Below are 14,032 nucleotides of genomic sequence, written 5' to 3' on the forward strand. Positions count from 1 at the left end.
AATTTTGTGGATAATTATATTTAGGTACACAACCGCCCTAGGAAGAAATGAGAAATAAAGAGCTAATCATGTAGATCAATACCCAAACATTAGCGAAAATTGATGAATTTTGTACCATGGCTATAGTATACTGTGATAACGATATCCTACGGTTGTTTTTTGCAAATTTTATTTCAATTTTATTGTTAGTTTGTAAGCATGTACATTTGCACAAAACAACCATATTTCGCGAGACTAAAATTCACAAAATGAAACTTTGACCGTTGGATATAATTGGCACAATAAAGTATGGCTACAGTACGAAATTCACCAATTATCGTTTTCTTTCAGGTTTCGATCTACGATGAATATACTACCTCTATAAAAGGAGCCGTGTGCACAATTAAAACTATTAAAAAAATTTATATGTGTAAATAGAACGGGTAATCATGAGATTGTGATAATTTTTGTAGAATATTATAAGCATCGAATCTATTTTTTATGATTATAAGAAAATTTCATATTATTTAAAAAAATAAAAGTCAAACAATGAACACATGGCGCGTCTAAAGCCACATATCCACCTCATTTTTTGTTTGTTTTTTCAATTAATTTCGCAAGAATCACAACTTTAAAAACTTTTTAAAAATAGCTCAGGTGCCCGAAAAAATCCATAAAAATTACCATGTGCTCTCAGTGACACGTTCTATCTGCTCATGTTAAATTTTGTGGATAGTTATTTTCGAGTAATACAACCGTCCTTATTAAAAATAAAAAATCTCAAGAAATAAATAGTTAATCGTGTGGATCAAGACTCAAATATTAGCGAAACTGATGCATTTTCTACCACGATTTTACTATGATGGCGATATCTTGCAGTTAAATTTTCCAAAGTTTATTTCGATGTAAATATATAAAATGACTTGTTTTAGTTATTTTTTAGAAAGGGATTTAATCATAGGATTTTACAACACCATAAATTTGAAGAACTCAACAATTGAATTCATAGATAGAATTTAATAGTAAAGCTATGACACATTTGCCAGCTCCGTTTGTTCTTGATGCGCTTTTTGAGCTTGACACCTTCGATAGTCAACAAGCATATCCGTAGTCAGAATTTAACCTCATCTTTATTGATTTCTATTGGTTTCATTGCCAACTCAAAACCAACTAAATTTTAAACGTGTAACCAGAAACCCTTTCATTTTCTCTATATTTCTTCCTCCTCTGTTCCTCTCTAACACGCTTATGACAAAAATCCATTCTGAATTTCTATGACCTGCTCCAACAAATATTAATTGAAATTTACAAACTTTACTACAAGTCAAATTAATAACATAAAATAGAAATGGACCGAAAATGTGGTTCATGAGTTTATTGGCACTACCAGTTCTCTGCTGCCAATTGTTTCTGCTTCCTCTGCCACTCTGCACATGATCAGCAGACTCATCTAATGTATGTATGTTTATGACACCATGAACATCAAGATTACTGCTGTATATATTTTTTTATGTATGAATTGAATTCAGTGAGGCAGTGCCACACTGCCAGGGTGCTCCAAACAAAGACCATGATACAATATTTCATGAGATTATTGTATTACTGATAAGGGAAATAAAATTTTTGATTGGTTTTTGACAGAGCATGAGCTTATACTGTATGTGTGATAGACCATGATACAATATTTCATGAGATTATTGTTCATAAGATAAGGGTAATAAGTTTTTCAAATTTAAAACACACCTCACTACATCCTTTTCGTAGCTTCTAAAGACAGTGCAGCATCTTTGAGACGAGGTGCTGGCCAACCTGCGTTCCCTGCAATCAAGATCACTCTTATCGATCTTTACATTCTCAAAAAAGAAAGAACTACAAGAAAGGAAGAGGTTAATTACAAGACAAAGGTGGAGTGGTTGACAATTGACTCAAGTAGCACATGCGGCACCGAAACAATACTTGCTCATGAAGTAAGTAGAATATGCCTATGAATTCCATGACCAGGGCATGATCTTTTATAACAACTGCAGTTTGGCAATTGATTCCATTTTTCACCGACCTGTACACGGTACACATTAACCAACCCATATTATAATCAATTACTTGGAATGACAACCTATTGTGTATGTCATATATGATTTATTAAGAAATTATTGGCTTACCGGTCCAGATTCCTCTTTTCTTTCTCAGCCCATACCTTCAACATATCCCTGGTATTGTGTTTGCAGTATCCCTTTTTGTATCGGCGGTCTCCTTGTTATCACCATATCCCTGGAAATGCAGGTACGTCTCGATGCTTCGCCCCGGATGACCAAGGCTAAGCAAAGCCAGTTCTCAAAAATCAAAATATGAAACAAATGCATTTTTTGTTGAATTTCAACCAAGATTTGATACAACTTTCAATATTTTCAATATTGGGGATAGGTGGAAAACCCAACTCAAGCACCCGATAGGAAAATCTTCAGAATTTCGTAAGAAAAGATTTATAAACATAGCCAATTGACATGCTACCGATATCGATTATTAGTTAAATAAACGAAACACCTACTTGCATCTGGGAGTGCGACTTCAATCTGCTTGCAAATCGATTGGATCCCAAGTTCTCAACCCAGATCACAGTCGAGAAAGTCACCTCCACCGAGTTCAACTCACTGCGTTGAGGCCAGATTAGGCTGCGAAAGGATAAATCTCACCTAACCCACTTCTCTTCAATTCAGATTTCACCCAGAAGAGATATAATCTCGTTTCTCTTTTTCTCTTGTTAACGCCGTCGACTGGGGTTTACAAAAAAGTAAAACAACAATCTACTGTTTTTGTCCAGGCAGCAGTTTCAACGGTCACGATGCCCCGTGTATAAACACGGCCCGTGTACCGAATAAGTTTCGTATATAGTTTCAGTCAAGGGACAACTAACCTGCGATTTTGAGCTAGAGCAGACCAAATAAAATATTTAATGTTGACTAGCAATTTCAATTTGTTTTATTTTTAATAATGCTCATTTGGAGTGAGTGTAGTGGGTTTTGGCCTTGCATCACTTGTACTTAGGTAACACTTCTGTGTGCTTTCTCTAGTTCAAGTGCAGTAGTAGGTAGCGACTGTTTAGGGTGGATTTGTATCATTTGCACGATCCTTATGATCGTTTGAGCCTCATGTATTGACTTATGCCAAATGAATTCGTTTCATTTCCCTATTTTTTTTAATAGAGCAATTTCAAGTTTTTAACTCTTATGATCGAACAAATATGTTCATTAGCATTTTCAACTCAATCTCATGACGAGTTACCCATTCAGTCTTTTATATTAACAATAAATTAGCAAATTTTCTTACATGCTCCCAGAATACGCGAGTAATTAACCACCTGATCAAGCTCACAATTTTTTTTCCCATCAATTTGTAGGGTTCTATATTTTCACAACGGTTCATGAACTGTTTAACCATGTAAAACATGCTTCAAAAGGATGAACCCGTACCACGGTAATACACATTAAAGCTGAAATTGGACTACCGAATTTTCAAACGGCTCAACATCTTTGGAAAATTAATGTTCAGGGTGCTCTACAACAATTAATTACTAGAAACGGGAAAGAGGGAAGAGAAAAGTTCCGGCTCTGTTGTTTTGTGAAAAGCAAAGCCAATAGTTTAACGAGAGATGATTTAGAGCACTAACGAACACTTGCACTTACTCTAAAATGACATGTAAGATCGCATTGAATACTTTTTTTTATTATACTAAAAGGAGGAAACTAACTCTATGAAATACCACTTTTTTTGTGCACCACTATACCACTTTTTCACACACACACACATATATATATATGATTGTATGTGGTATGTAAAGTTATTTATTTTGGTCTTTCGGGTGTAGAAATTTTTTTTCATAACATGTTAGTACCATTTAATCTAGTGACATAGTTTCTCTTTATTGAGAAAAATGTCGTGAGGTTAGCCCACAAACTCGTGGTTCTAGCATTTGTTTAGCCGATCAAAACAAAATTTCTTTCGGTAGTGAAATTTCGTTCGGGCTGTACACTGGCCCGTTCTTATGACTTACAAACTCGTTTTACGGTTCTAGCATTGGCCCAAAACTTACTTACAACCTGATTGGGTGGTTGGCCCAAAAGCTTAAACAAATCTTCGGGTACCCCACAGTCTGTACTCTGTAGTGAACCTGTTCTTCTTTGCCCCAGTCAGAGATGGAACAAAGTCAGTTCTTTGGTACGAGTCTTTCAGAAGCTCTGGGCAAGTCGCATGTTGAAGAAAAATGGGTGTTGTGTCTCTGATTTTGCTGCTCCTTATCAGTTCCTCCGTCCCTCTTTCATCAGGTAACTATATAACTTTCTTATTTGGATTTTACAAGATTTATGATTCCTTAAACTCCTAGTTGTTGATCTTCTTCATTATGGTAAACGTATTCCTTGAAATTTCAGATAATACTTGTATGCTTTTGTGGAGTATGTTCGCTCCTTTCTTATGATTTGTTTGGCTTAGTGTTTTTGAAGTGAAGTTTAGTTTCACATTCTGCATCCATTGAACCGAATCAGTTTGACAAATTGAAATCAATTACATCATGACTCTAAATCTTGTTTTGCTATGGGTTAGTTGAAGACTGATGCTTTGCATTTGAATACTGCCTAGCTTAAGTTATAAATGTATTCGTTCCAACCCAAGTTAGAAAGCACTCTTCTTTATCATTGAACTAGTTGCAAAAAATAATAATAATAATAATAATAATAATAAATAAATAAAACTAAAGAATCACTAGGTAGCTGGCAATGGAACCCTTATTTTTTTCTTTAAAGAAAAATCACTGCGGCTTTACATGAGAACTGCAATGTCTTTTTTCAGTTTCTTTCTGCTTCTGGTTCATTAGGTCTTACATAAAGTTTTATATGAGACTTAATTCTTGCTAGTAAATGTTTCTGTTTTAGTTTGAATGCAGGATAGGGTAGAATCAGTTGAGAGGTGAGACTGTCTATATACTACTATTTTATGGTGTTGGTGAAGCCCTGATGGGGAATTTTTGTGCATATTACTAAAGAAATTGCTTGCTTTTAGAATTGTTTGCTGATAAGAATTTAAAATAATATTTTTGCGAGCCCTCTGTTTCCTGTTCTTATTAATGATCAGCAATTACATTTTTCTTTTGGAATTGACCTTTATCAGTGTTGGTTTTTCACTCTGATGTATAATTGTATATCCTCCTTGGTGTATTTCTCAAAATATACTGTTTAAATCTGTCTCGTTGCAGGTAGAACTGGAGGAGTATGAATTTCCCAAGGCAGTCGTTTTCCTCCATTCTCTTCGGAGGGCAACCCCCTAAACGGGTGAGCAAGGGACCCAAGGATCTGACCTTATGTCGGGTGTTTCGCAAAAGAACATGTTGTGATGTAGCCCAGACACATCCCGCACTGTTAGCCATTAGAAAGTTGGCTTCAACAGGGGAAGCCAGCTCAGAGTGCTTACAATTATGGGAATTGCTGGAATGTTCCATTTGCGACCCACGCATTGGTGTGCAGCAAGGGCCTCCAGTTATATGTGCCTCTTTTTGTGACACTCTTTACTGCTTGTGCTGAGGCTTACTACTCGACGGATTCTATAACACAGGTATGTGCCTGAGTTCTTATAAGCCTAGGAATTTGGTTACAATCATATGTTTGATAGCCAGTAATAATTGACGTATGGCTGCTTCGATACAATTAAGTGATATATGACTAAACATATCTTCTTCCAAATGCATAAGAAAAATGCTTTGTCTCATTAATTATTTTCAGCCAGGTTCTTGCACCATGTGGAGAGAATGATTATGTTTGCGGTAGGGCCTCTGAATGGATCCACAATGGCACCGAGTTCTGCCAGGCTGCGGGGTTCGCTGGTAAAGATGAAATTTCCCATAGCCTGGAAGAAAGATTCTGCTATGGTGGTAAAGCCAGTCTTGATTTGATTGCTGATTCATGGAAGGGCTCACATTCTGGAGTGCCCCAGAGAGTTAAGAGCTTGAGGTTGCTGGAGGAATTTCAACAGATTGTGAGAAAAATGCCATTTAGTGAACAAGTTTCATGGGCTGTGGGAGGACTTGTTCTTACAGCAGGCCTGTTGTTTGTAATGTTTGGCGCTCTCTTTACTCCTAATATGAGATCAACTTTCATTCTGGTATTCCTTAAGTTCTTATCCTCTTTGTGAGTTTTGATCATTGTGCATTTGTGACATTTGATGGTCTCCACATTCTCTCTTTTTTTTCATAAGTTATATGTCAAGAAGTTTCTACTTAGTTGTTTCCATCCATATACTGTGAATTTCTGAATATAGGTATCAAGTTCTGTATGATTGGAATACATTCATTTAATGAATTTTAGTAGGGTGTTTCGGGAATAAAGACCTGTTCTTTTGTCCTGTGTTGACGTTTTTTTTTAAATGAAAATGTTCTTGATGACCTTTAGAAGAAAAGATGAATATCATGTCTCTAAAAGCAGCTGATGCGGCAGTTCATTGTACTCTTAAGCAACTAATTTGTAATTGTGCACAAAACTGGTCGACGAAGCATTTGGGATTCATACCTTTTCCTCTTTATAGGTGAAATAGAACTATCTTGACTCCCAGATTAAATTCTTGATTGATTGAGCTTAAATGAGCTAAGCATAGTTATCTGTTTTTAGTTTAGTACCTGGATGTTTCTTTCCGCTCCCTTTATTCTGCTTCTGATCTTATATTCGTTGTAACTGTGGCTCTGCAGCAAGAGGAAAAGTCATAATCAGCTGTACAAACAAGCCGTTATACAACGTACTACAAAGAAACATGAAGCCAAGAATCAGAAATTAGCTGTTGCTCATTTGAATAGGAAAGCCAAGTAAAAGTTGAATGTGAATTTGTTTTCTCAGATGATATTTAGTTGTGTCAAATAACAGAAGATGTATCAATATATTGTTACAACGTTTTTGTGCTATTTGTTTTCTGGCTATAATTTAAGAATTTGAAGTACTCAATTTCAGTTTTTGATTCATCTTTGAAGATCATGATACAAGTTTCAATTAGTCTGTCTCCTGTTCAGCAGCTGGATACAAACATTGATTATATCCTACTCAACACGACTCACTTCTAACAAAACTTATAAGAAAGGAATTCTCTAAATACTCCATTTACATGTAATCAGGCTTCTCTGTCACCCTTCCATCTTTTAATGGTTTTTCATCAGATGAATCAACCTTAATTTGATGAGCCTTCTTTCATTTTGTATGCACAAATTCAACAAACTTAACCATTTTTGCTTTACATGATTTTTATTTTGCACTTGCTACGCTGCCTACACGTGATGGTACATAAGGGATGGGTGTTGTAACGATCCATTTTTGTTGAACGAATACTTTCATACAACAGTTACTTGGTCAACCATAGTACCGTACCATTAAAAGCGTTCACTACTGAATCAAGGTCATTCATTCATTTTACCACCGCCACTAACGGTGAGTCGATTACCCATCTGCAAAGGCATTATGCCATTTCATCTTGTTGTATGACTTTCTTACGAAATTTTCGTATTCAAATTAGGACAAATTATAAAAAAATATCATTTCTCAATTTATATTAGAAAAAAATCATTATTTATGACTTAATTATTAAAATATCATCAAAATTAGAAAAAATCATTTTAAAAATATTTTCTAGACTGTTTGTCTATTCTCACTCTTTTTTTTTCCTTCTTTTTTCTAATTTCAGCCATAACTTTCTCGTCTGACGATAGATTTTGACGAAACTGGTACCGTTAGAAAGATCTCACTCCCCTCTTTCATTTGATATACTACCCACTTCGAATCGACCAACCATACAAGGCGCAACAACCATCGCAAAGGGTTGCCGCCATCGATGACGGTGCTCCGAGCAATTACAGCGAAACCGAAGCTCAAGGTTCCCTAATTCTAGCTATTATCTTCATTCTGAGCATACCTATACCAATCTCATTTGAATTTTAACAAAATTTCGCATATTTTCACATTTCCTCTCGGCATGTCACACATACTGTCACAACCACTGTTACACTACCTGTCACATCTACTGTCACAACCGTTATCACACATGCTGTCACAGAACCTGTCACACTATCTATTTACACTAACTGTCACAACCTCTGTCACACTACATGTCACACTATCTGTCACAACCTCAGTCACACCCGCTATCACACTACTTATCTCACCCACTGTCACACCGCCTATCACACTACCTGTCACAGCCTATGTACCTATCACACTTATTGTCACACCCCATGTCACACTACCTATCACAACCCCTGTCACAACTCTTGTCACACTATCTGTCACATCATTTTTGTGTGACTATGTTGTGAAAAGAAAAAGAAAAGAAAAGGAAGAAGAAGAAGATGATGATGAAGAAGAAAATGACTAGAAATAACAAACTTTTGTGATCTTGAACTAATACATATTGACACTTTATGTTGTAGTATAGACACCGCCAATCAGACTGTCTATCACACATGCTGTCACACCTCCTATCACACCCGTTGTCACACCTGCTATCACACATGTTGTCACACTTGTTTTCACACTACCTATCACATATGCTGACACATTGGTTGTCACACACACTATCACACCCATTGTCACACTGTTTTATGTGACTATGTTATGATAAGAAGAAGAAGTAGAAAAAAATGACTAGTAAATAATGAACCTTTGTCTATTATGTGATCTTGAATTTCTCAAATAAACTCATATGATCAAAATATTGACAATAATGTGATGTCACAACTCCAGCCACACTACCTATTACATTACCACTACATATCACACTTGTTATCACATTAGCTATCACATTGCCTATCACATTACCTATCACACTATCTATCACAATAGAAATTTGTGTGACAGGTAGTGTGATAGGTAATGTGATAGCTAGTGTGACAACAATTTTCTAAAAACTGCTCCCACATTCCAAACCATCTCTCTCAATCTCAATTTCTCATACCCAATTACCCCAAACCCTACACACAAATCCGACTGAGATTTTGGCTTCTCCGATAACGCATGGCTTCTCTGAAGCTCATCTCCTCCTCCTCCTCGTTCAGGTCCCGCAACTTTGATCTCTCTCGTCGCCCCAAACCCAAACCCTCCCATCCTTCTTCTTCTTCCTCCGCCACCAATCAAACCCCAAACAACACTTCTACCTGTTACATTAACACGACCAGTCCCGCGCCGATGACCGTCGACGGCCTCTTCAGCGACGTCTACAACAACACTCTTCCCCCGGCCGATGCCCAGATAACTATGATGGACACCGCCGGCATGCAAATCAAGTCCTCCTCCGCGCCGAGGCCAAAGACAGTGGATGAGGTGCGACGCAAATTCAAAGAAAATGACGATTTGTAAAGTTGTAAAAGAAAAGTAGTAATGACATCATGTAATTTTAGCCAAATTTCTAGGCAACGGTTAAGAATTTTTGAAATGTGATTTTTTTTCTAATTTTAAAATCTTATTTAATTTTTTTTTAATTTCAAGTGTCAAATATGACATTTTTATAATAAGCCCTTCAAACTAATCATTTTTCATACAATATATATGCCCTTTTGCGTATGTGTGATGAAAGTACGCTCAGATAGAGCAGATAATGGCAGAGCTAATGTGTAAACTGCAGGACGAGATGACCCTGCAATTCGTTTTGAGGTTTGCTTCCCAAATCTCTAATGCGATTCAAGTGCATCAGTAAGTCATGGTATGCTCTGATCCATAATCCCAAGTTCATAGACAAGCATCTCCACGTCTACAACAATGACTCTACTTGCTTCCTTCTCAAGCGCATCGTGGTTCCAAGGAGCCTTGCTATCAAAGAGGAAATCTTATTTTCATTCCTTTATGTTCCCAATGACAATGATGAATTGATGATGAAGACAGTCACCCTCATTGTGTTGTGGAGGATATATGTTTTCCGCCTTCAATGGGTCTACAGACTAAAGGCCCCGTTATTTAGCTCCCTGCGTCAGAAGGTCCTCAAACTACAAAAATTGTAGATCAATGTGATGGGATCATTTGTCTATCTCATTATACCAGAGACCTTGTGTTGTACAACCCGTCGATACAAGAACTGAAGATTCTTCCTCCTTCATGTCTTCTCGAGTCATTCTCTTGGGCTGTGGGATTCGGATATGATCCAACATGTAAGGATTACAAGGTGGTTAACATTATAGAATCAGGTGAAAAATTCATCTGATCATAACCAGCGTCTGGTTATCTATCCTCCAAGGGCAGAAGTGTATACTCTGCGTACTGCTGCTTGGAAGCAAATCAAGATTGATTATTAAGAAACGGAAACCAGTAGCTTTTGGCCTGACACAGACGTGCTTCAAGGGAGTTTTCTACTTGTTGGGTCAGGAACAAAATAAGGAATACCTGTGTCATTATGCCAGGATGTCATCGCCGAGTATTAGGGATGCAATCCTTTTGTATCAGACGGATGAAGAGGTGTTTAGTACTAGACTTCTTCCGGATAGTTTCAACGACGTTGGACCTGCTCAATGTATGAATCTAACAGTATGGAATGGAGCTGTTACTCTCTTTGGCTTTTCTTATTTGGGTCCGGAGATTGAGTCCTTCAAGATATGGATGATGGATGACTTTGGCACCTGGACAAAGCACTTGACGTAAGAGAGCATAATGGGAATTTATTTGTCATTGGTATTATGGAGAAGTGACGAAGTTCTTATGGTTGCCGATGACGAACGTAGTCTCCTATAATCTAAAGTAGAGATAGGTTTAAGTATCTTTCAATTCAAGGTGCCTGGGGAGATTATCAAGGTGTTATTTCTGTGAATTCGCATAGCATTGTTTCAGTCAAAGGGAGGGAACAAGGTTGAGAGCAAAGATAGATAACAGCACATTCATTTTCCATTCCATGAATAACACCTTAATCACGGCGTTTTCTGAAGGCTTCCTGGGCGGCGGTGGGTGATGCGGCCTTTGCGGTGACGCTATATTGCCAACACATCTTTATCGTAAAGAACATGCTAAGTTGCCAACACATCTTTATCGTACTTCCTTCCACTTTCTACTAATGGGGCACGTTTATTTAGGTGATACGGAATTGAAAACTAAAGAACTGATTATTGGAAAGGAGAGTACACATGATGCAATTAAAATACGGATGTAACATGAATTAAATCCTTAACAACCTGGATTTGAAAATTTAAAGGTATGTGAGTTTATAAATGAAAGATGAGGAATCAATTTTTTATGTTTAAAATATCCTCACATAATTTCAATAATATAAAATTACCCAACTATATATTAAATTTTTATGCACATGATCTTAGATCTTTAATTATATTTTTCTCCATATAAATAGCATACCATATGAAAAGAAACATATTCTCAAATTCAAAGACATAATTCAATAATCTACTTGAAAATATAAATCGTTTTACTTAGGTTAACTTCCATCACAATGATCAAGGGTTTTTAGTAATTGATTAGGTTATTTAGTTTTTATTTTGATTCTTTATCCTAAATTAACAACATGAATCGTAATTTAAAATGTCTCAATGAAATTGAAATTTTTACAGACAATTTCATTTCGTTTTTTCATATTTTATTCTAAATAAATTCTATTTCAAATAAGTAAACGTGCAGTTGCAAGTGGAACAAGTGGTTGGAAATATGTTCCGCAGTTCCTCACTTCCTCCCACAATTGATTGTTCATTTGAGGAAACAGAGTACGAGGGCGTCGTTCAAGAACTTGCAGCTAGAAGGTGAATTCTCTCCCCAGTCCCCACTTATGTGATTCATGTTGAGTCGCTCGAAGTGGTTTTGACACGCTTCGATACATGTTGAATAACATATTTCTTAATAGAAATTCTTTTAATCTATCACCAAAAACCAACCTTCCCACCATCGGCCAAAAATCATAGGTCATATGTTCAAATTATTACTTTGCTATCAGTTACTTAGCCGTACTAACAAGGATTTGTTGTGTTTAACTTAATAGGGCTCACGGCTCACCTTAGTTATTTATTTTGCACATTTTAATTTTTGTGTAATTGACAAAGACAGAATGTACTCATATTGTTACTTTTCTCCAATTACTTTAAATTTTGCAACATTGTTTCTAATAAATATATATAAATAAACATTACTAGACAAAAGATGAGAATAGAATGGGTACAATACAATATAATGGTGCTAGACAGAAGTATCTACTGTATGTCTTTAAGTTGATTTTCTCCGCCGAAAGAAATTATACTATTTACATAAACAACAGCTTGAATGTACTGGTGATCTTCAATGCCATATATAGGAAAATATTTGTGCACTTGGGTACTAAGATTATATGAGACTACACGCCCATCAGTGGTAACCACTAGCACCTCGTCACTTCTCCAAAATATTAATGGAATGTCACCTTCTACAGGTCCGATAGATAACAAGTTTCTCCATACATTTTTAAGACCATCACAATCATCCATCACCCAAATATGCAAGAGTTTAGAAGTTCTCTCTTCGTATTCATACGATAAAAGGGCAATGGATCCTTTCCACACAGCAAGGCTCGTACAAACTCCCGAACCGAAAACGATACTCTCTGGAAGTGATATCTCATGAAATGTTTCGCCGCTCATTTCAAATGAAATGATAACATCCTTTGCGTTGCCTGGAGTAGGATAAGTTAGTCCGCTCCAATAAAAGAACCCCTTACAGTATATTTCAGAAGAAGGAGTCCACATGATACAAGTGTCCGGATCAATGTTGATTTCTTTCCAAGAATGAGCACTCAAAGTGTAAACCTCTGCTCTTGAAGGATGTGAAGTAAAGACGTATCCTGACGAAAATGCTACAACTCTAACAACCTTGTAAACTTCGCCTCTAGAATCATAACCAAATCCGACACCGATTGGGTTTGATGCTAATGCATCATAATAATCATCTTCATTATCATAATCATCTCGATGTTTGGGAGGGAGAAGAAGATAAGATTTGGGAAGAAATTTGAATTCCTTGATAGCTGGATTGCATAGAACAACATGATCTTTGGAAGTAAGACAAACAATCCCGTCACAGTGACCTACAATTTTTAGGCTCCAGGGATCAATATTCATAGGAAAAGGAAGAACAAGGTCCTCAGGGATGGAACAAGGGTTTTGGTGCTCACTATCAATGTTGTTGCTCAAATTCAGCAACGAGAGCAACACTTCCTTCTTATCAGTGTTGCCGTCACTCATTATGTTCAAAATCTCTCTCTTATCCGTAATGGAATTGTCTTTGAGCACGGTACGCTTGAAAAGTATGCTAGTAGGGGAAGCAAATTTGTTGTCCATCGCATTAGAGAGGTTCTTGGCTACAAAGCTTGGACTATTAATCAAACTGCAGAGCGACCTACAAACACATTTGAATCGAATCAGAGCTTTAGGAGGCAATCTTGTCAGAATTTGTACATTCATTTCTCCTGATAATTTGCAAAGCTTTCCCATTCTCTCTTGTTTCAACTCTCCCTTGCATATTGCATTCGAGCTTTTCATTGTTGTCACCCATACTTGATTTTCTTTCAAAGAATTTTACACCCACCACGAGGAAGAAATTTTACACCACAAAGAAAATTAGACGAAGATGTTTAATCCTGACTCCGAAATCTTTGGGTTCGATGCAATTCAAAGGCACTCAAACGAAAAAGAGAAAACCAAAGAAATTAGGAGAAATATTTCAGTCAACTAGTCTCTGACACACGGTCCACCAAACCAATAACATGCGGTCACATGTCAGTTTGTTTACAGTAAAAATAGTCCAACAAAACAAACTTTCCTGCCTTCAAACTAGTTAGACGTCATAATTGTTATCTTTCAGTTGATCACAGCGAAAACTAGTTAACAAAATCTAAATATGATATACGGCGAAAAGTGAAAGGCTATTTATATATCCAAATTTGATATTTTAGAATGGACCTCCAAATATACTTTTACAGATGATGAATTTGGCATCTACACCTTTTTTTTTTATCCCCACAATGCCCTCTTCTAATAAACTCCACAAATTCAGTCCTCCAACATGACGTTTGTAACTTTGTA

General features: G+C 36.6%; 2 protein-coding genes, 1 long non-coding RNA gene and 1 pseudogene across 5 annotated transcripts; 2 read left to right on the top strand and 2 right to left on the bottom strand.

Annotated features, from left to right (window-relative positions):
* Nucleotides 1-1,166: 1,166 nt before the first annotated feature.
* Nucleotides 1,167-2,702, bottom strand: LOC126797665 (uncharacterized). 2 transcript variants are annotated; one of them, XR_007672450.1, is made up of 5 exons: nucleotides 2,525-2,702; nucleotides 2,139-2,293; nucleotides 1,875-2,035; nucleotides 1,723-1,797; nucleotides 1,167-1,406 (listed from the first exon to the last, which is right to left on the bottom strand). XR_007672450.1 is itself a non-coding variant. In XM_050524348.1 (4 exons), exons 2-4 carry the CDS (start codon nucleotides 2,180-2,182, stop codon nucleotides 1,727-1,729), a joined length of 276 nt encoding a protein of 91 aa, XP_050380305.1. In that variant the 5' UTR covers nucleotides 2,183-2,293; nucleotides 2,525-2,702; the 3' UTR covers nucleotides 1,624-1,726. The 2 variants fall into 2 exon arrangements, 1 of the variants encoding a protein (XP_050380305.1); XM_050524348.1 differs by lacking the exon at nucleotides 1,167-1,406 and having other exon boundaries at nucleotides 1,624-1,797.
* Nucleotides 2,703-4,152: 1,450 nt separating this feature from the next.
* On the top strand, nucleotides 4,153-6,926 carry LOC126797669 (uncharacterized). 2 transcript variants are annotated; one of them, XR_007672455.1, is made up of 4 exons: nucleotides 4,153-4,298; nucleotides 5,225-5,580; nucleotides 5,748-6,080; nucleotides 6,707-6,926. It is a non-coding gene; the product is annotated as an uncharacterized LOC126797669 (long non-coding RNA). The 2 variants fall into 2 exon arrangements; XR_007672454.1 differs by having other exon boundaries at nucleotides 5,752-6,080.
* Nucleotides 6,927-9,591: 2,665 nt separating this feature from the next.
* Nucleotides 9,592-11,039, top strand: LOC126797653 (F-box protein CPR1-like; annotated as a pseudogene).
* A 1,130-nt stretch (nucleotides 11,040-12,169) lies between these two features.
* LOC126800848 (F-box/kelch-repeat protein At3g06240-like) lies at nucleotides 12,170-13,489 on the bottom strand. Its single transcript, XM_050528263.1, has one exon. The coding sequence runs from the start codon at nucleotides 13,487-13,489 to the stop codon at nucleotides 12,170-12,172; it is 1,320 nt and encodes a 439-aa protein (XP_050384220.1).
* Nucleotides 13,490-14,032: the final 543 nt, after the last annotated feature.

Source organism: Argentina anserina, chromosome 6, assembly GCF_933775445.1.
Source record: "Argentina anserina chromosome 6, drPotAnse1.1, whole genome shotgun sequence".
Classification (NCBI taxonomy): Eukaryota; Viridiplantae; Streptophyta; class Magnoliopsida; order Rosales; family Rosaceae; genus Argentina; species Argentina anserina.

Coding starts and splice junctions, on each gene's coding strand:
- LOC126797665 (XM_050524348.1), bottom strand. CDS start 2,182: ATGTTGAAGGTATGGGCTGAGAAAGAAAAGAGGAATCTGGACCG. Junction 2,036..2,138: donor GAAAAGAGGAATCTGGACCG/GTAAGCCAATAA, acceptor TACCGTGTACAG/GTCGGTGAAAAATGGAATCA. Junction 1,798..1,874: donor AACCACTCCACCTTTGTCTT/GTAATTAACCTC, acceptor TCTTGATTGCAG/GGAACGCAGGTTGGCCAGCA.
- LOC126800848 (XM_050528263.1), bottom strand. CDS start 13,489: ATGAAAAGCTCGAATGCAATATGCAAGGGAGAGTTGAAACAAGAGAGA.